Here is a 20,608-nt window from a genome sequence, read left to right on the forward strand (position 1 = left end):
TACATTGGCTTTCCTGTTTTAAACTTTATTTAAGCGTGCACAATACACTTTTAAACGTGAAATAAGCTGTTTAATTGTTGAAAGTACAGCAGACCGAATATGAAAAGTAAAATTGTCAACAAAGTATGAAAAAGAAAGAAATAAGAGCAAAGTGATACATATGGCAGCCTACACATCACAATTCAAAAGCAGGAAATTTAGCATTGTTAGGACTGAGTAAATCGGCAAGAAAGTATGCAGCACCTGCGATTCCTTCAAACAAAGAGTAAGGTCTGTCAGGAGTGTTAAGACCATGTCTTTCTCTATACCCGCAGCACCACAGTCCGAACTGCACAGCTCTATATAAATATTTCGCATCTTTTGTGTATTTATACAAGGCTAGGAATCCGTAACCATTACCAGATGTTCCATGGCAAATTCCATATCCTTTTTTTAAAAGTCCATGATTCCATACAGTGTCAGAAGCTTTACAAGCACTTTCAAGATATTTTTCTTCTCCAAAAATCTCATGCGCTTTCATCATAAGATAAACACCCCCGGGTGCACCATGACACCAATGTATTAATCTGTCATTATCGCTGCCAAAGGAGGATGGAAAATTTCCAGATGGGTATTGGATTCCAAGTACAAAATCTATTGTCGATTTAATATCATCTTGATAAGTTTGGTAATTTGTACAGAGCAGGGTATATAAAATCCCAATGTATCCATGTGCTGCACCAATATATTCTGAACCATGCCATGCATAAGACAAAGCTGCAGATTGTTTATTTGATGCAGTTAATTTTCCAGATTCAATTATACTGTGTATGACTCGATTAATGGCTTCATCTTTTATACCAGAATTTTCAACATGTTTTCTAACATAAAGCAGAGAATATAAATACCCAGCCCGCCCATACAGCATTTCGTCATATATTTCTTGGTCTAGGGGTAGCACCGACTCTAACATGGCCAATAAATTATTTACACATGTCTTGGAATCTTCTTTACGACCTAAAGTATGATATACCACTGCTCCAATAGCTAGTGGTCCTGCATCACCACAGAGAAAAGTCATTCTTCTTCCTTTTAAACGCTTCAGAGCAGATGCTATATATTTTTGGGCAGTCTCGATGTACTTTTCGTCTTGAAAAATCTTGTACAAATGCAAGTATAGTAAAGCATACCCACTAATCCCAGTATACACAGATATATCATTCTTTTCAAAAGAATGTGATGCTCTTTCTATGTCATGAACCATTTGCAGCAATGCTAGACACTTTCTTTAATGTTTGCATTCTCCCCGTTACCTACAATAATATCTTCAAGTTTCTCACAGCCAACAAATTCATTATCAAAAAACCTCGTTTTACTCATCCTGGAAAACTTGGGCCGCGCTGACTGAGCCTAAAGGCATAAAGGGGAGATTTTAGGGTCTGCAGTCTGAACCAAAGTTTCCTTCAGTCGAAGCAAAGTGACTATAAAATACTATAGTCACTTTGAGTCGAAGGGCTTGTTTATTGACACCTTACGGTTATTACTGAAGCTCGTAAATGGCGCCTAGATGGTTGTTTGGATCGTTAATATTTTTTTATCCGGTTCCGGTTTTTATCTGGCATGTCATGGCGAAGACCAGTATAAATTACCTTAACTGGTTGCTGCTTATGTTAAACTGAAAAAGAAAACGCGGATAGAAATGCGCACCTAGCATATTAAACCGTCGAATTTCCAAATTTCGCCAAAGTTGGAAAACGATTTCGCGATAGAAGTAAACTTTATTCAGTACAGATTATTATTTTGCATTTTTGACCCAAATTGTCTCTGAAACAAGACTCTAACGAGCACAAACATGTATCAAACTGCGGGTTGAAATGTACCGGACTCAAAAACCCTTTTTAATCACTTTTCTACATTCAGTATATATTTGACGTTGTATGGCACCGATTAATTTATTTAGACGTCAATATGTTACAAAAGTACATCAATACACATGCAACACGGTCCTTACCAGAGGTCAAATAAACCTGAAATGTACGATTAGAACTAATGGAAAATTTGGCATATATTGTACAGTATATGCAAGCTCACAAGTAAATGATGAATACTTACTATCAATTTTCGAAAACTGATGTATTAGTTTCATACCGGAATCGTGTTCGGAAAAATCTTTCGTTTCCTCAGCTTTACATAAATTAATATGTATTATGCAACCATGGTCTTTATAACAGAAACATTTTGGTTATCATATATTTCACCGTCTGGTGGATAAAATATAGATGTTGACGTCAGCAATTCCAAGTGCAGCAAACCTTCCGGATTTTGCTTCTTTTCAATGTAAATACCTATAGTAGAGAGGAAAGCTTCGAATTTCAAATGGCATATCCGCTTTTGAATATTGGCAAAGAGAGCACATTGATTTTTGTCACCCAAACCAGAATTCTTCAGTTTTGGTCCAGTGATTTTTCTGGTCTGTATTTAAAGTCAGTCCACTTTGAACACATCAAACGCTTTTTTTTATATAATACTTAAATTAAATTCATATTCTTTACGTTCATAAATACTGTAGTCGCGCCAATACAGTTTATTTATATATATATTATAAAAGGAACGTTTGGCTAACTATCAATAAGACAGTCAATTCATCCTTTAATTCCTCTAATTTGAGTATTTTTCAAGATATACAACGACGAAAATCTTTCAAAATGCATGATCAATAGTAAATTACTACTGAATAGTGAATACATCGCAAGACTTTATACAGCATCAACTTATAGCCAAACTTCCTAGAACAGTCCTCGTTGCAATCAACACAGAATCTAGGCTACTTCAGATTATGGAAAAATACTACTCAATCGAGTTAAATCTAATTTTGCTGATAATCAATCATGCAATAAGTTCTTCGTGTCATTCTTATGGTGCAATAACAAATAATAGTATTGTGTATATATATATATATTGTTTGTAGCTATTAAATCTTTACAACATAGTAACGAATGTGTTAGTGCATTTGTATTTTGATAGCATGATTAAGTTATCACTGCAATTTTATTGAGCAAAGAACAAAGGAATTTAAAGAGAAGTATTTTCATTTTCGTAAGCAATATTGTCCATTCCTGTGAACTCGGGTGAATCGTGTTCATGATTTAAGCCATTCACTTCTTTTTTTATTTGATTGCTGGTTCTTCTCTTATTTTTTCGACAAGAGCAACAGTTACCAAACAAACTACTGTATGGCTTGAGCGAGTGCATCCATAGCGGTAGGAACTCCCAAGTTCTTAATTTTTCCGGCAGCCTTTTTGGTATCTTGGATTGCAGTATTGAAAGTATGATTACTGGTATTAATACAAGCGCTACTGCAATGAGAAATCCCCACAAAGCCCATTCGTCCGCGATTGACAATCCCAAGACGAGAGTGGGAATAAGAAAGAAAACAAAAATTAAATAAACGACAGCGAACCAGCGATGTTTCGCTGTTTTGTTACCGAGTGCTTTTGCACCTTTGATAGGTATGTTACGCATGTGCGGTATGGGGTACCAGATCAAAATTCCGGTGATGTTAAAAAAGAAATGGCACAACGATAACTGTAACGCATGATGAAGCTTGTTTCCCGACGACGCAAGTGCGGCGAGCAGACCAGTGGTAGTTGTGCCGATGTTTGATCCCAGTGTCAAAGGAAGCATCCGTTTTAAACTAATGACTCCTATTCCAACTAGAGGAGTTATTGTTGAAGTGAACACTGAGCTGCTTTGCACCAGAAATGTAAGACCAGCACCGACAAGTATTGCCAAGTAACCTAAATATAAAAAGCAGTTGATATAGAATCAAAGCGACAGAAAGGGATCGTTCAGGCTTTGTACGGCCTGCATAAGGCAGTCATTTATAGAAAGATTGGAAATGACCGGAATCTTATAGGTGTGCCATTCGGCGAAGTGGTGGGTATCGGTTGTCCGGTGGACCGAAAGTATTCGGACTCAATTCAAGCCCACCACTATTACACCATGGTCTTACGCGATTGGAGTAAATTGGGATTTTGGTTCTGTCGAACCAGGTTCAATTAACAAAAGCTTGAAATTGAGACATTCATCATGCTTTGACAATGTAGTTAGGGTGGCGTGCTACTTTCTTTACCGCCTGACACTTTTTGATAAATATTAAAATGTTTCTGAAGTGTATGAATATTCGATGATGGAAATAATAGAGACAGATAATAAACAATTAATTTGAAATAAAATTTCCATAAATTACCAGTCAACCATCCGAATGGATATGGGAAGTTCGTGTTTATAACTTTTTTGATTATCCGTGCAATGTTTCCTTTGAGCATCGATGATAGTAGTTTGACCATTCCAGTGAGGCATATACACATGGCAACTAATGATATTATAAGAAGAATAGCTCCAACCCCAGCGTCAGTTATCCCGGTGTTTGCAAAAAGGAAGTCGTCCATGTCACCTTAATTGAAGGAGAAAATCAATTTATTCAAGTCCCTTTGATGGATGAAATTAGGTTATATATACTCAGCGCACAACGATATATATGTATATGTATATCGCCTATATGCAACCGTCGCAAATGCGACGAAAAATTAGACGAATGGAGTTTCTCTAGCTATTTTTAGTTCTCGCTATGTCTTGTACTCTGGATAAATTGCTCTGGTCTAAATATTAAATCCACCAATTATTATATTATGACCTAACAGCGCAATAAGGTTCACTTAGAGTGAGTGTGGTTGATAACGTGATATCCATATACAGCCAAAAATATACATATAGCGCCAACTAAATATCCATATAGAGCCAACCAAATATCCATATACAGCCAATTAATATACAAATACCGCCATTTTGGTGATGTACATACACATACAATGTCATATATATATACAGCCAAGTAGATCACTCAATAGACACATAAAGACAGCGAGTGAAAGTGATGCAAAAGTCAATATCATATGCATATACAGCCAAATTTGTATACATATATGGCCAATCGAGTAATGTTCATACACAATCAATGTAATATGCTCATATGTACTACGCAATATACTTATACAGTCGCTCAAGTAATGTACACAATCAGCCAATGTCATATGTACGTATATTCAACCTGGAGGCATTTAAGCGATGTCATAAGCATATACAACAAATTTAAGATATATATATGAAGCCATTCCCATTTGATTATTTCGTGAACAGTTTATTGACAGTAGCCGAAGAATAGTTCTCTGAAAAGAGATTTTCAGCCAGCACATTTCTCATGCCATCCAAGATGAGCTGTTGTTTGATTGGTTTGTGGACAGTTACTTGTGTAATCAACGACCAGCTGTTGCGGGGTATAATAATATTAGAGGTTGGTACCTATTGTATAGTTATCATGTACTACGAACACTGGGTAGTTTTATGTCTTTTTGTCCGCAATCAACATGTAAGTAAAGCCTTACCCCCGCATTCTAATACCTTATCGATCCCTGGCCGCTTTGGAGTTTTTCACACTTTTTAATTGCTAATTATATGGGCGACCCGTAATGTGCATATAATTCGTAGATGCAACCGCGTATACATAAATTGTATTCTTACGGAATGATCTGGCAGTATTTGTACATCACCTTTATTGCTGTATTTGTATATTGCGTTGGCCATATATGACTTGGCAGTATATGTATATTTGGTTGGCTGTATAAGTATATGAGTTGGCGGTATATGCATATTTTTGGCAGTATATGTATGGAACGTTGTCAACCCTATCTCTTAGAGTTAGTCAAACGCCCGGAGGAATTGAAAAACTAGCAAACTAATCTCATACCCGACATTGACTGGTAACTGCTGAGAGGCCGTGGTACGCCCTATGATTATGCCGTCTAATCGGATTTCCTCTCCCTTGGCTAAATTTGTGAATCCTGTCCTACAAATTCATATACTTACACAATCTGGTTCCGACTTTGATTTTATGCTCAACTTCTTCGGTTAAAGAATAAACACTTCTGTTTCCAATGAGATCGGTTTCATTATCCATTATTCTCATTCCAGTATCGTTAAAATACTTCACGCTCTCGTTTCGGTAAATTATTGCATCATCTCGTTCACACCAAATCTAGTGTTCAGATAGAATACTTAGGAAAATTCGTTACATTGCGGGCAATCGGACGCGAAGAAAAACAATGATACTATACGCTTAAAATCGATATCATAATATAACACGGTTATAAAGTGACATGAGTACAATTCATGGATCTTTTGTAAAAAGCCCCGCCACTTATGCAAAAAAATTGAGATTCGAGAAAAACACTCCCGACACGTTTTAAAATAAAAAATTAGTAATTATCCAGTTAGGCTTGGGGGTCGGATTAGAATTGATTTGAAAACTTGAATTTCCGGCGCAAGCTGTAGTTTAACCAGATAATGACTATTCTATTTATTTTGAGCAGTGGAGGCGGTTGCTCAACGACCTCAACGACCATACATACCTTTACCATACTGCTGTCTGGTTCCAAATATTGATCTAACGCAGCATATGTGATGACTGTTTTATTCACGGAAATAATCTTCGAAGTCAGAGGTTTTGTGAGAACCTGAAATACAGTTTGATTACAGGTTTTATCGAAAATTGAGCAAAAAACTTAATATGGCGCGGCGGTGTGGCTCAACGGGCTAAGCGCTAGGAATACGCTCGCCACCGCACCTTTTTTTACACTGCGTGGGTTTGCAGGTTCGAATCCCATGCAGGGATGGTTATGTGCGAGAGGATTGCTGGACTCCTCGCCGTCGTTGGGTGGTTCACGAAACCGCTGGTCGGTTACGGCTTCCTCCACCACCAAGCCCATGCTTCCGAAAACAAACAATATAACTAATCCCATACCCAACTTGGAGTGGTAACCGGACGAGGGGTCGTGGTTCGCCATATGGATAAGCCGTCTTATCGGCTTTCCTCTCCCCCGGGATAAATATGTAAATCTTATTCCTATCCCTTATTTCAGTTACTTTATTACTTCAGGTCCGCATGAAAGTACGAACACAAATAGGCATAGTATGAACGAGAGAGCGATGATCAAATGTCGTTATGTTACCAAAGTGAATTCTACCGTATGTCATATAACTGTGTTTCCATAAATTAAATAAACCAACAAAATTTGAGTTGAACAGCCACCGCAGGACTCGAAAGAAAATAAAAATGAATGAAAATTGAAAACTTATAAAATTTAACCAAAATTCCGTGAATAAATTTTCTGAGACTGGATATTCGATTGAAGTACATCGAACAAATTGACTCTTTCTGTTCACTGACCCGTCCGATTATACCAGTTTGTAACAAAAATAATGCGATTATTGAATTAGAACAGCTATGACAAATTTTGTTCAGAATTGACATAATGCCTATAGGCGACAAGCTTAAAAATAATTTCATGTTTTTGCAAATTTCTTTTCTAAGCTAACGAATTAATCCGAGTCCACGCCGGCAGGCACGCAGTGAGTTTTACCTTCAACAAATCTGGTGGTTTCTGTCCTGTTTCAATTGTAAATCCATACAAAATTGCACCCGTTAGTTTTTCAAGATAATGAAAAATAAGTTCAATCGGCAGAAGAACTAAAACACACAACAGATTGAAAATATCATGAATTGTAGCTCCTGCGAATGACCTATAAAAGCAATGAATAAGGATTTCTGGTTACAGTAATATTACGCTCTCAAAATTGTGACTTTACGTGTTTAGTACGAAGACTAACTAATGTTATCATCTCTGCAAAACTGTTTTGTTCTTTGGGCCTATTAAAGCAATGCACAGCTCTACCTTTGCTGGGCCTACCGGTTACCAAGATACGTAATACAAAATGTTTTTATTTAATAAAAAAAATCTAAAATTTGTAGTACCATTCAAGTTTTGTGAATCTTGTTATTGGCATCCAAATTGTAAATCAAAATGATGCTAAACCGAATTGGATGGCTATTTTATTGCACTCGGTATCGCTGATATAAGTCGAATAATCACTTATGAGATATAACAACTATAAAAAAAATTTTGCAACCAAACCTTCGAAATTCTTCTCGATCGGCCGACTGAGTGAGCGACACAATGGTATTTGTGACAGACGTGCCAATGTTGGCTCCCATTATAAGGGGAACTCCACTCCTAACGCTGATCACTGAAAGATGAAAAAATCGAGTTTAGTCAGATGGGGAAAATGCATAAATAAAATCGACTGATCGAAGGTCGGAAAACTAATTCTGACCACTAAGCGAAATGAGTTGCAATATGTATGTATGTACGACATGTCTGTAATATGTATGCTTTTAAATAAGTCATAGCTTCCATTGTTAACTAGAGAAAATCTGTAATCTAATTGTATTTCCCACAACCACATAAACAAAACAAAAAACATAAACAATTTAGCAAAAAATTTTTTAGTTCACGTTTCTGATCTGTTTTACCGACGTTTATACAAGATAATTTGTTTACAAAAATCGCCGACCCAATTAGCTTGAAATTTTAGGTTATATAATTCTTTGACGGTACAGTTAAAAAACTCGGAATAATAAACTCAAATATTACAGTGTTTGATAGTAAATCTACTTCTCGAACGATAAAGTGTGTGGCTTCTGCCCTGGCTATACCGCTACCCGAACTATTGTAGCGTAAAATTTTGGTTTAAATATGGTACGGTAAAAAGTTCATGAACAATCAACCGTATTTCATAGTTTTTAATTTTAATATGTACAAATATTCATCTCCATCAACCTAAAATATTACATGATTTTGAAGCGAATTATGTACCATATGAAACGTGCAATTCAATCCTATTTGGGAGCAAACTTTTTTGTTGAAAACAGTACTTTTTTAAGCAGCTTTCTATGCAAAATTTTTGGGAATTATCTTGAGTAATGAATAGATTTTGGAATATAGCTCGTTAGCTCGTGCGATGATTTTAATAAAATGAAACTCGAGTAAATAAACATGTTCTCAGGTATTATTTGACGTAGGCCTACGTTTCCCGGAGATTCGATTTCATTGTTTATTTCCGCAACAGTGAGCATTCAGCAATAAGTCAACAATGACGTAATAATTAAATTTTGTGTGGCCGCTCAGACAGATATTTAAGAATGGTTGTGAACATTGCCTCGTTTTTGCGAATTTTGTAACAGTTTTTAGTGATCTTTCCAAAAAATAGTTGAAAATCGAATACCTCTATTTCCATCATGTCTTCCGAGGTGCTTCAGTTTAGTTGTAATAATCAAAAATTTAGTTCTTTAAAATCTGTGATAGACTGAACTAAAATTAGCTGTCAGTAATTGTAAGCGACACGTAGTTAAATGTTTTTGAGAAAAATTATGGTTTTGAAGCCAGTTTTTCTGCGCAAACTGTCCTAAACAGTTTTAAAGCAAGTTAAAAAAATTTGCAACAGTAAAGTATAGGGAAAATTGTTTTCAGTTTAAGCTTTGGAAAACATCCATTGACATGATTATCAGATTATGGTCAATTGTCTGCGAGCCATTCTCGGGAAATTAAAAAAATCATTTTGATTTGCGTTTGTGCATTGTTCATACTTGTTATTCAAGATTTTATCGGGTCTAGTCGTTATTACAATCGTTTTCGTTTGCTCGGCAATACGATAAGTAATATATTTTATTAAAGCATCAATGACGGACTCTCGAAACACAGTTATTTTTTACTTGTAATATGCAAAAAAAACGATATTTCTGTATATTCCTTCGAAAGTATAACAAACACATATGACAGCTAGTGCCTGCTAACCTGAGGCAATGAATTACGTCATTTGTTTGTCACAATCCATAACTGTTGAAAAGTAGAGCAAAAGTTGTTTTAACACTCTAAAGCAGGCCTGGGCAAGTTGCGTCCCGCGGGCCACATCCGACCCGCAGCAACGTTTCATCCGGCCCGCAAGCAGGTTTACAGATTTAGACACTTTTTTTCATGGGCATATAAAATATACTTTAACTGTGAACAGAAGAAATTTTTAGCATAATGAAAAAGTCGGTAATAACGTTCTACTATTTTTTTTAAATTGTCGATTGTTTTCGTCAGTGTGATGTTTTATTTAGACCTTGAACACCTTTACGTCGGTGAATATTCTCTTCAAATCACAAACTCCTTTCGACATACATATATGTCTTGTATACGGAACTGTGAAACCACTGAGAAAAAAGAATTATTATATAAATATCGGCGACGAGGTGCTAAAGATAAACAAAGGAGTGATCTTTAACCAACCTAAATCTAGAATAAAGAGCGGCAATACAAAAATACTAAAAATGAATGAACAGAAGCAGCACGATGTTTGGCCACCGAAGGCATGGTCCTAATTCCGCAATATTACTCACTCTTCAGCATCAATTATGCAAGCGTGCCGTTTCTCTGATCCTATGTATTCTCTCGAAACTTTCAGATTTATGTTTTCAACTAGCTTAAAGAATTGTGCTTAGAATACCAATTTTAACAAAGTACAATACTAGGCCTATTTTGTTTTATTTAAATGTGCAATAGAATACAATGTATAAATGTGCAATGTATGTTGACTTCACTTAGTCCGGCTCACCGCTGCATTTTGAATATTCAAGGTGGCCCGATTGCAAAAATAATTGCCCAGCCCTGCTCTAAAGTCACACGCTTCCCATAGAGGGGGGGGGGGGGCGGCTATTCCTCACAGGGGAGTAATTTTGTCGTTGTTAAGTAAAAAGTTTTGCTTTGTATCGCTGTATTATTACTAATTTTTTTTATTTCTTCATTATTTTCGGGACACTTTTTTATGCACGCATTATTAACTGCCTAAACATACACTGCCTAAATAGTTGGGGACCATTGCTGAAAAGAAACTGTTCGTGTGTTAAGTGCAACATAAAAATGCCAAGTTATATACTCACAATCCACTGACGTCATCGTGATAAAAATTGATGTCGAAGTCGATGAACTTTGAACTAGAACAGTTACCAAGATTCCGATAATTAACCCTGTTATTGGGTTGGAAAGAATCTCGTTTTTCGTGAAAATGTCACCGGCCGTTTTTCCAGCTGCAAAAAGGTCATTATTAAAGCTTCATTCTCAAGCACTGTAAAACTGTTCCGGGTCCCAAAAGTGACATTTCACACATTTTATGCAACCCACATCGCCCCTACTCTTCCCAATTCCCTCATCCAAACCTATTATCCATTACCTATTTTTATTTTTATATATTCGTCCGAACAAAACTCTATGCAAACAGCGTATATGTATGAAAAGTTGTTGGGTCTGAACTGAAATATTCCAAATCTTTCCTATTCAGCATCGACTCACCTAATTTCTTAGATATTGGGTACTATAATTGATTTTCCGTATGAACTGAAGAATCTCTCCCCCAAGTTAGACCAACTGTAGAATCTCCACCCTAACTAGGACCATCTGACCCTAACCCTACCAAATAATCAGTTCAGGTCAAATGAAGGATCAACTGGTATTCACCAGGTCAAATAAAGGATCAAATGGTATTATCGGCTTAGGTGGGTTGGGGATGGGGTTATTCTTAAGTTGGGAAACGGGATCAACTAAAGAATCTCCACCCCAACTGAAGCCCAAGGTGTGTCAAACCTCCCCGGAGAGGAGATTCTTCAGTTAAACCGATTTTCCTAACGGCCTAACTGACCTGCAGTTAAACCATTTTATTTATGTTGTATTACTTAAATATTCTAATTCTAATTAATAGTCATTGTATAACTCACCTAAAACTTGAAAAGCCGACCCCATCAAACCCAAAGAACAAATGAAGAGGTAAAGACATCCGAGCACAACTATTAGTTTGGTTGTTCCGATGATAACTGCCTGAATTTTCTCTTTCATCGTTTTATCATTCCAACGTTGGTATTCATCTGTTGTAAACAACAAAGATATTTTTAGTTGGTATTTTTTGCAAGACCGTAAAAAATGATTCGAAAAAATTGTTTTACTTACAATCATAGTCTTCCGTTAATTCATATGGATCCAATTCTTTTTCACTTTTCTGCTGTCCACCTAAGAAATTAAAGTCTCATTCAAATAAAACATAAGGGGTAGAATATGAAGGGCGCCGTTGCGTGAGTAGTGATAGAGACAAGAAAAATGAAATAATCGCGTCAAATCTTCATAATTCAAACCAAGTTGATTCAATTTGAAAACTATTTCAAATTCAAAATTCTAATTTACAGTCGAGACTTCATAAAGTTTATATATATATATATATATATCATAAGCATTTCGCATTAAATTAAAGTTTCTGTCGTGACCACAAGAAGATTTGAGTTGTATATTTGTGGTGGCATATTGTGGATGGAATCTGAACCAAGCTATTTTGTTTTTCAACCCAAAAACGAAAAAATTTGATTCAGTAAATTAAATAAAATATCATTAAAATGAAGAAAAAAAGAAAACATCCCGGCTTTTGCTTGAAATCAAAAGTTCACGAAATGACTGAACGGTCTACTACTTAGCGGCTATCTTACAATAGCTATACGACAAACAAGTTACCTTCGACTCCTGTATCCGCTGGAACTATATCTCCCATCCTGTTCCTTAGGTAGAAAAATTCGTTGGAAGGTTCAATTCACTATTTAAATTGATTGCAGCAACTCAAAACTATTTGAAACCTATGCCGTGGTACAGTACTGAAAAATTCAGAACACGCTGCATTATTACAATTACCTCAATATTGTAGTATTTTGCGTATAACGTGAACCACTTACAACATTCCAAGAAAACTTGACAAAAGCAGGACTACTTGTCATATTTGCCGATTCGTCTAGACATGTGCCGCTATAGACTAAGAGCAAAATAAAATCTATTATTCAATGAAGGATGTCATCTAAACCTTGGGATTTAATATCCATAAATTGCATTTGAAATGGTATTTTTTATTGAAATAAATCACCGTGCTTTTACTGATTTATAGTTAATCAAATCTCCCCTATTATCTGTTTAACGTTTTTTTATCGATGAACTTACGTTTGCTTTTTGGATTAGTATTTTTATCAATGTAGTTCAAGTAGTAATAGTTCAATTCACTTCAAGTAGCTCGTCTAACAATAAGAGCTATACTCTGAAGTAGGTTTCGGTAATTACAGAAATGACAAATCCCGATCGAAATAGCTAACTAACAGGCGAGGATCGTGCATATTTGCCACCTCACTGAAAATACTCTTTTTTTTTTCTTATCATAAAAATATTGTCGAAATTGCAATGCGAAAATTCACGGCTATTTTATCGAATAGCGTGTATTTTAACCAGCGGAGTAAAGTGTATTCCTAGTCTTATAAAAACTTCATCTTTTGAAATCGGAGTTTTTTAAACTCCGGTGGCGAATATCCTTGCTTTTCGATCGCCATCTATCTCTTTCAAGCGGGGCCTCGATTCCTTCTACTCTCTATTCGTTCTATTTTGGATTTAAATTCTGTATCACACTATTAGACACTATTAGAGAAACATATCCTACTATATAGCGTTGTAATAAAAAATTCAACTAAATATTACAAAAATAATCTTCATATTTTCACAAAATCAGCCTACGAATATTATCCCCCGCAAACGGAGCAAAGGTTACAAAACCGTTACGTACCTCCGTAGTATCGCAATGATGGGAATTCTAACGGCGATTTCTGAGAACTTATCTCTAAGTATGTCTGTCTGTTATACTTCACAATGTCAGGCTTTCCATACGCATACTACACACTTCTAAACGCTAAAATGTTCTGCTGTTTTCCTGAACGAATATCTACACATTTACAACATGCCCAACTTAATAATCTTATTGCATATTTCAATAACAGGTATTCATATATTGTGCGTAATCATTTAGATTCAACTTCGGCTGTATAAATTCATCTATTGCGATAACTTATATCGAAAAAAGATAATCTTTTTTCTTTGGTTAGTCACCAAATTGAAAAAAAGATTTACAGAAGAGAAAGTCAATTTGTATTACGCGCGAAAATCGGTAGGCCGATAAAATTTTATGATTCAATGCAAAGATTGGTCAAAATTACCTTGAACTTGTTCATCGCGTGTGATTCATCTTCGGTGTCTGTTGTATCATGTTTCTTGTCAATACATCATGTTTTGTAATTAATACCTATCATATTTTAGGGAAATTTATATTCGTTTTTGAATAATTTTTTAAATAATTTTTTAAATTTTTTTTTTAAATAAATATTAGTTTTGAAATCACAAAATCGAAATATGACGTAATTAACGACATATCATGTTTGTTATACACAAATTCTCTATGAACCACGGCAGTCCATTTTTTTCTGGATGGGATAATATTTTGAATTTGAATTCCCCCCCAAGTTAGAACACATATTATTGGATTGGTCAAATAAACTTTCTAGTTTGGGCCCATAAAAGTATGTCTTCTAGAGTTATAATCGTCATACTCTCTTAGATTAAACAGTTTTCATTCCTAATCACAAAAATATTGGCTTCTAATTATAGTGTGAACCGATTACATGTTTGATTGATCGTTCCGTCATCAGACTGCTTCAAAAATGAATTTTCACAGGGACTACATAATGTATTACACTTTAGGTGTGGTTTTTCTTAGGTCTTTAGGCCCCCTAATAATGCCTTCAGATTACTTCAAAATTATTTAAGGTATTAAAAAATTCCCTAATAATTATATATATATATACGCTTGGAAAACATAGCAAAATTGAAACACAATCAAATGTAATCAAAATTGCAATTAGTGCCGGTTACATGAGAAAGCGAAACAAAATCTTAAGTACATTCTTAGTTCAAAGTTTATAATTAAGGTTGCAAAGGCCATTTGTAATTTAGCTCATTCAGAGAGGATTTCGATCCGTGTCGGATTTTCACGAATGATTTAATCTTTTGTAAATGAATATCTTTTGTAAATCTTAGTCTTAGCATACCTTAAAATACTGTAAAATGACTTTAAATCTTTCTTTCCCAATTCTCATTTATATATTGTCATTTTCACTCACTCTTTGAACGTTTTTCGAATAATGCCGGCGGCCCGAAAATGAAGATTTTTATGGAAATAATACAGTAATAATTACATCAAAATTGGTTTCCGAAATCCAATATTATCCACTTGATTTGTATCGAATAATTTATAATAAGAGATACAGATAATAATGAGAAAGCGAAGCGACGATTTGAACTGATCTAAAGACAGCTTATGTCACCCTTGACCTTAAAATTCAATCATTTGTTACGAAACAAAGGACGTCATGATTTGGTCATCTTCGTTGCACGCTTACATCACGCTTTGACAGCTTAATTCGTGATGCTGAAATATAAAACCGTTGCATCGAGTCGATCAATAAAGCACAATTGGTAATTGGTAACTGGATACAGAAATTCATACCAATGTATACGAAATTATACGGAATTTTATGATGTTTCCGGCAAAGGCATACGGCATAGGATTTTTTTGGTATTGCGAAACACCTGACAGTGACCGTATTTAATCAATGGGGTTTACGGATTAAAAAATGAGTAACGTTTGACCGGTAATCATATATGAATTGAATTGTATTCAACATTTTCTTCATACAAGGTTGCTCAGATAAAGGCCCCAAATCCTTTACGGTAGAAGTGATGCAAGTTATACCACTGACTATCTAAAAGCGAATGACGGCAGATTGCGGTTGACGTGACACCCAAATATTGTTTAATGGAATATTTCAATTAACTTACAATTAATATTATTAAAGAGGGTTAGGTTGGTAAATTTTGCTTCTAATATCAAGTTAATTCGTACAGTAATAATTTTTGTTTGACAAAACTTATTTTAGCTTATTGTATATTTATAAAATCATCTCAAAATATTTTATTTACAAAGACACGTTTTTGTTTATCGCAGGATCAAAACACATAAACAAAGAATGGATAAGTATGAATTGAATCATGCTTGATATTTTCTAAACTGAGCACATTACACACCGCGCCTATATTAAAAATAAACAAAACGTATTGTGTAAGTTTCACATCTTGGCAATTCAAACTCCAAACAAAGAGAGCATTGTCAATAATATTGGCACAAATGTAGCAAATAGGTGGTACCTGTGAAATGAGACCTCACCTGAACACCGATTTTTCTGAAAATATCGGTGGATTAGTGAGACGAATGCAGACCACAGCGTAACGGAATATAGTGTTCCCATATTTTATAAAAAAAATAAAAATAAACGTTAGAACAGAATTTTCTTTGGGTGAAAAATCGGTGTAATTTTTAAAAATTTTGTTCGTTTTGTTTCAATAGATTGTTCCAGTATATGCGAAGAACGGTCAATACTTTCTCAACCATAGCAACAACAACAAAATCCCCAACAACAACTAATCAATGCGATCTATTAGTCCACTTCTTGACGACTCAAACCCGTTTTCCCGACTAAATACCTTTTTCTTAAAGCCCTAAACTGTAACAGCTCTCAACGTGAATCTAATCTTGTTTAAGAATATAAGCTTTCACGTTGCTAATTATAGGGCGGAATAATGTCGGACAACGGTTATGTTATTTATTTTTAACCTTGTTAATATCACATCGAATGATTGCGAGAAATTGCGTCACGAACTTAAATGCATGCTCAAGTCACTCAAGGTTTAATACGAAATCAGGGTTCCTGCACGAGTGGCCGGCATGATGTGACGTCATAAGCGTGATGTGTCCAGACTTAATATGGATGACCATTTCCTTTACAGACTGAAGATTACTACATATCATGGTGATTTGAAGAATGCTAAACGTTTTCCATAATAGAAAATTTTGTGTTTATACCTTTCTAAACTTGATGGAATTTTTAGCTGAATTGGAACATGAATTGGTAAGACTATAATACTGATTAGTGCCTCATAATGTTTATAATGTGCTATTTAAAGCCAAATTTTAGTTTTTTCCTGTGACCTATCGACTTTTCTGGTTCAAATTATATGCTCGGAACATAACATTCCAATTGCGGATTTAATTTATGTTTTTTAACGGATTTAAGTAATTTTTTTTAAACGTTTGAATGACAACTTGTTGCTTTTGCTTATATTTTCTTTCAAATCATTATTTTTAAATAATTTTTTTAAATACCCAAGATGCATTTCCAATATTACTCTAATTTTATTATTCAATCACACAAAATCTAGCATTCAGCATCGCATTTTTTGCTCTAGTCCAAATCTTGACTCCAAATCCTAAGCGATAAGCTGCTGCAATAATACTGTATTGAGCTGATTCGCCGTAACCAACTAAATATAGATAATAATCCCTCCTTAGTATACACTTTCATTTTCTGTAATTGTGAGTTGTGACTTATTTGATATCCAACTGAATACATATTCGCAGACTATATAATTTTGCTTTAATTAAAAGGAAATGTATCACAAGAATGATTGAAGTTTTTCACTCTAAATTCCGAGAAAATGTGTTGCTACACATTCTTTTAATGATTATACAAACTTATTTTTATCTGAAATACCAAGAATACCCAAGAACACGCCCAAAGTAAAAACTCTCAATAGTGTTACACACATTAAGTCGTGATTGAAAAACATGTCTGAAGTTTCAACGTGAACGCTTATATTAGAGAATTTCTAAGATATGAATGCGAATATTCACAAAGTATGTTTACACATAAATGTTACTGTTTGTTCATCGTTTTTAAACAGGAAACGGACCTATGATTTTGCCATTACGTATTTTTTTCTTAATGTTATGAAAAAAATCGCTACCTTAATTAACTATACTAAACCAATTACTTAAGAATTTTCAGTGGTTGAAGATTGTGTTTGCTATTTAGAGGCCATTAATTTTATTCACATCAAACATTTCTATGGGCTCTATGGAATTCGTTTAATAACTTTTTATTCCACCCTTCGTGGTACGAAGTAAACTGGAATTTGGAAATTTTACAAAGCATATATATCATATATATGATATTTATTCAACAACAAGCTAAACACAGTCTACTAACGTTTGTTTTATTCCACCCTTTTAGGTACGAAGTAAACTGACGACTTTGGAAATTTTACAAATTTGGACTTTGGAAATTTTACAAAGCATGTCATATGATATTTATTCAGCAACAAACTATGAAATGATAAATATTGAAAAAGTATCATTTTAAGGTGTATATCTATTCATACATAAAGTTGATCTTTTACAATAGTTTTAAATCACGTTCAAAATATCATAATTTTTAATGCTTGGATTTCTATATTCAAATCACAATCAAGAACATTGTAATACAAAGATCATATGCTTCGTTATACTATTCAGAACCACGAGACGCTTTCCAGACTTTTGCGGTTTGTCTTGGTGATTCCAAAAATCATTGTTTACGACCTATATTCTAGAAAATGAGTATTTGTGATGGAAATTTGTCTCAGGAGTTGAAACAATTTTTTCAAATTAAATCCATCACAAAATAAGTAAAAAAACAAGTAAAGTTCTAACTATAATAAACAAATATTGTTGATCATTTATATTATCAATTGTAAATGACGTACTTGAATACTCGCTTATTCATTTTGAAAAATTAAACTAAGATAAGATATTTTTTTTAGAAATCGGGATGAATTTACCGATTATGATTTAACAGTGAAGGCTACTATGAGTTTCTATTTTTATACTTTCGACATGATTTTCTTCACAAATCTTCTTGCGAGAAAACTCAGAGGCGCGGCACAAATGGTGAGGCATGACAATTTTGAGTTAATAGGGAGAAAGTGTGTATGGTTGCTAATGTTAAATGGGAGTCAAATTATTCGTCAATTCGGAGTCGACATTCTACCGGAGTCAGATTATCCGTACGCAACACAACGGGAATAAATCCACCGTAATAAGATCAACAGAACCAGATATTAAATTAGGATTCCGTAGCGGAAAGTAAATGTATATATTATACATAAAGAAAACTATTAATATGACGAAAACGCCCATAATCCAGGTTGGAATAGATGTTGGTAATAATAATATGATGTTCTACTATTAATAATACAGTAGGCGTACATTTGTACGTGACAAACGATTCCGAAATACCATTCTTCTACTTCTAAATGAAGGTCAAAATTAAAACCACAGCTTAAGAATTACGCTCCGCAGGCAATTTTCAGTAATCGATACAAATGAAAAAAGCATGAGAAATCCGAATTTTTGTAAGTTTTACGCGGGACGTGATAAATTCGTGACTAACTTTAGTGTAGTCAGAACATTGTGATCCACTCATCTCGTAAACAATAACAGGCACAGTTACTGCTATTTTCAATAACCTCACGTTTATTTTTACAGGATTGCTATCTTTTCTTAGGTTTCCCGGGGCTTGCTGTGCTATGCAGGTCAGAAATTCTGAATCAATTTACTGGTAACTATGGCACTTCACGATATCAGCCATCAACCGTAGGATGCTTATAGGAAATGAGAAGTTATGGTTAATGAAGATACCAATGATTAAATACTTTATTACACTCGAATTGTATATTGCTAAATTCTTATTGTTGTTCTTGGGGCTTATCTTGTTGTTATTGTTGTTGGGACGCCTTTTACTAAATAATGGCCCAATCGACTTTAAATTTCCTTTACTTGAATTGTCGTATTTACTTATTGTTGTTTCTTGTTCGCCGATTATCGCGTCCATATATTTGTGCATTTCTCGTTTGTGAAACAATGTATTCGGTGAATCTATTCCTTTCTACGAGCATAGAAAGCTTTCACTTCATCTCAAGCTTAAAATACGATTCAATACAACACTCTCTGACCGATTTACACAACTTTAAAATATTATATTTAATACAAATTTGCTTAAAGCAAAGTCGAGGTTCTTCGAGTGCTCTTGAAAGAGATTTTCAAGTACCATTAGATTGACAAGCTAAGACTTTATATAGATTTATCAGTGATTGGTAATTGAGGTAATCATATTTTTGTGGTTTCGACTTTATTGTCGAAGTAGCAATGAATATCACAACTAAATTTACTTGTGACTGACGTTGATGTCAACACGTGAAACTGGATACTTTCAATATATGGAGAAAATATGATTTCACAAATAAGTCGTCATAATATCATACCCCGAAGCCTTTCACAATGTGATTAAATACTAGAATACATTCAATCAAAATTGGAATTATGTAATTTATATAAATGAAAATAATAGCTGAATTTTGTTTGTGAAATATTTCAACTGATATAATCACTATCGTCATAAATTAAGACATGATTGAAATAATGCTCAAATATTACAAATATTTAATCCATGTTTTTATTTTAATACTGCTACTGTAACTTTGCGCGATTGTCTGACAAAAATATTCAATTTAATATTAAAAGTATTCTTGCCGAGAGGCAAATGAAAATGTATTTATTTTGCGAAAAAAATATTAATACCAGGTTATATTGTTGTTGAGAATGACAAGTATTAAGAATAAGAAACTTTAATACTGGAATCTTTGCCATCAATTTAATCGCCAATGTGAATCATGATGCTGAGAATAGTTCGGAGAAATATCGATAACAATTTGCTCAGAAACGACTCGGGTTGGTCACAGAATAGAGTGTCATAATACTAGCGCCTTTGTGAAATTTGTAATGTTTAAGAGACTGTGGAATAATTTCTAATAAACTACCGTCCGTGTAGTAGCGGAAGAAGACAAATGTTCAAGCTGAA

The 20,608-nt window shown here is 34.4% G+C and overlaps 2 protein-coding genes across 2 annotated transcripts; both read right to left on the minus strand.

Annotated features, from left to right (window-relative positions):
* Positions 1–16: 16 nt before the first annotated feature.
* Positions 17–1,579, minus strand: LOC120333705 (lanC-like protein 2). Its single transcript, XM_039401036.2, has one exon. The coding sequence runs from the start codon at positions 1,241–1,243 to the stop codon at positions 176–178; it is 1,068 nt and encodes a 355-aa protein (XP_039256970.2). The 5' UTR covers positions 1,244–1,579; the 3' UTR covers positions 17–175.
* A 336-nt stretch (positions 1,580–1,915) lies between these two features.
* LOC120333703 (sodium-dependent phosphate transport protein 2B-like) lies at positions 1,916–13,682 on the minus strand. Its single transcript, XM_039401033.2, has 10 exons — positions 12,468–13,682; positions 11,916–11,975; positions 11,687–11,833; positions 10,856–11,002; positions 8,010–8,121; positions 7,458–7,617; positions 6,447–6,551; positions 5,905–6,073; positions 4,229–4,435; positions 1,916–3,776 (listed from the first exon to the last, which is right to left on the minus strand). Exons 1-10 carry the CDS (start codon positions 12,502–12,504, stop codon positions 3,052–3,054), a joined length of 1,869 nt encoding a protein of 622 aa, XP_039256967.2. The 5' UTR covers positions 12,505–13,682; the 3' UTR covers positions 1,916–3,051.
* Between the last annotated feature and the right edge of the window lie 6,926 nt (positions 13,683–20,608).

This window comes from Styela clava, chromosome 15 (genome assembly GCF_964204865.1).
Source record: "Styela clava chromosome 15, kaStyClav1.hap1.2, whole genome shotgun sequence".
NCBI lineage: Eukaryota > Metazoa > Chordata > Ascidiacea > Stolidobranchia > Styelidae > Styela > Styela clava.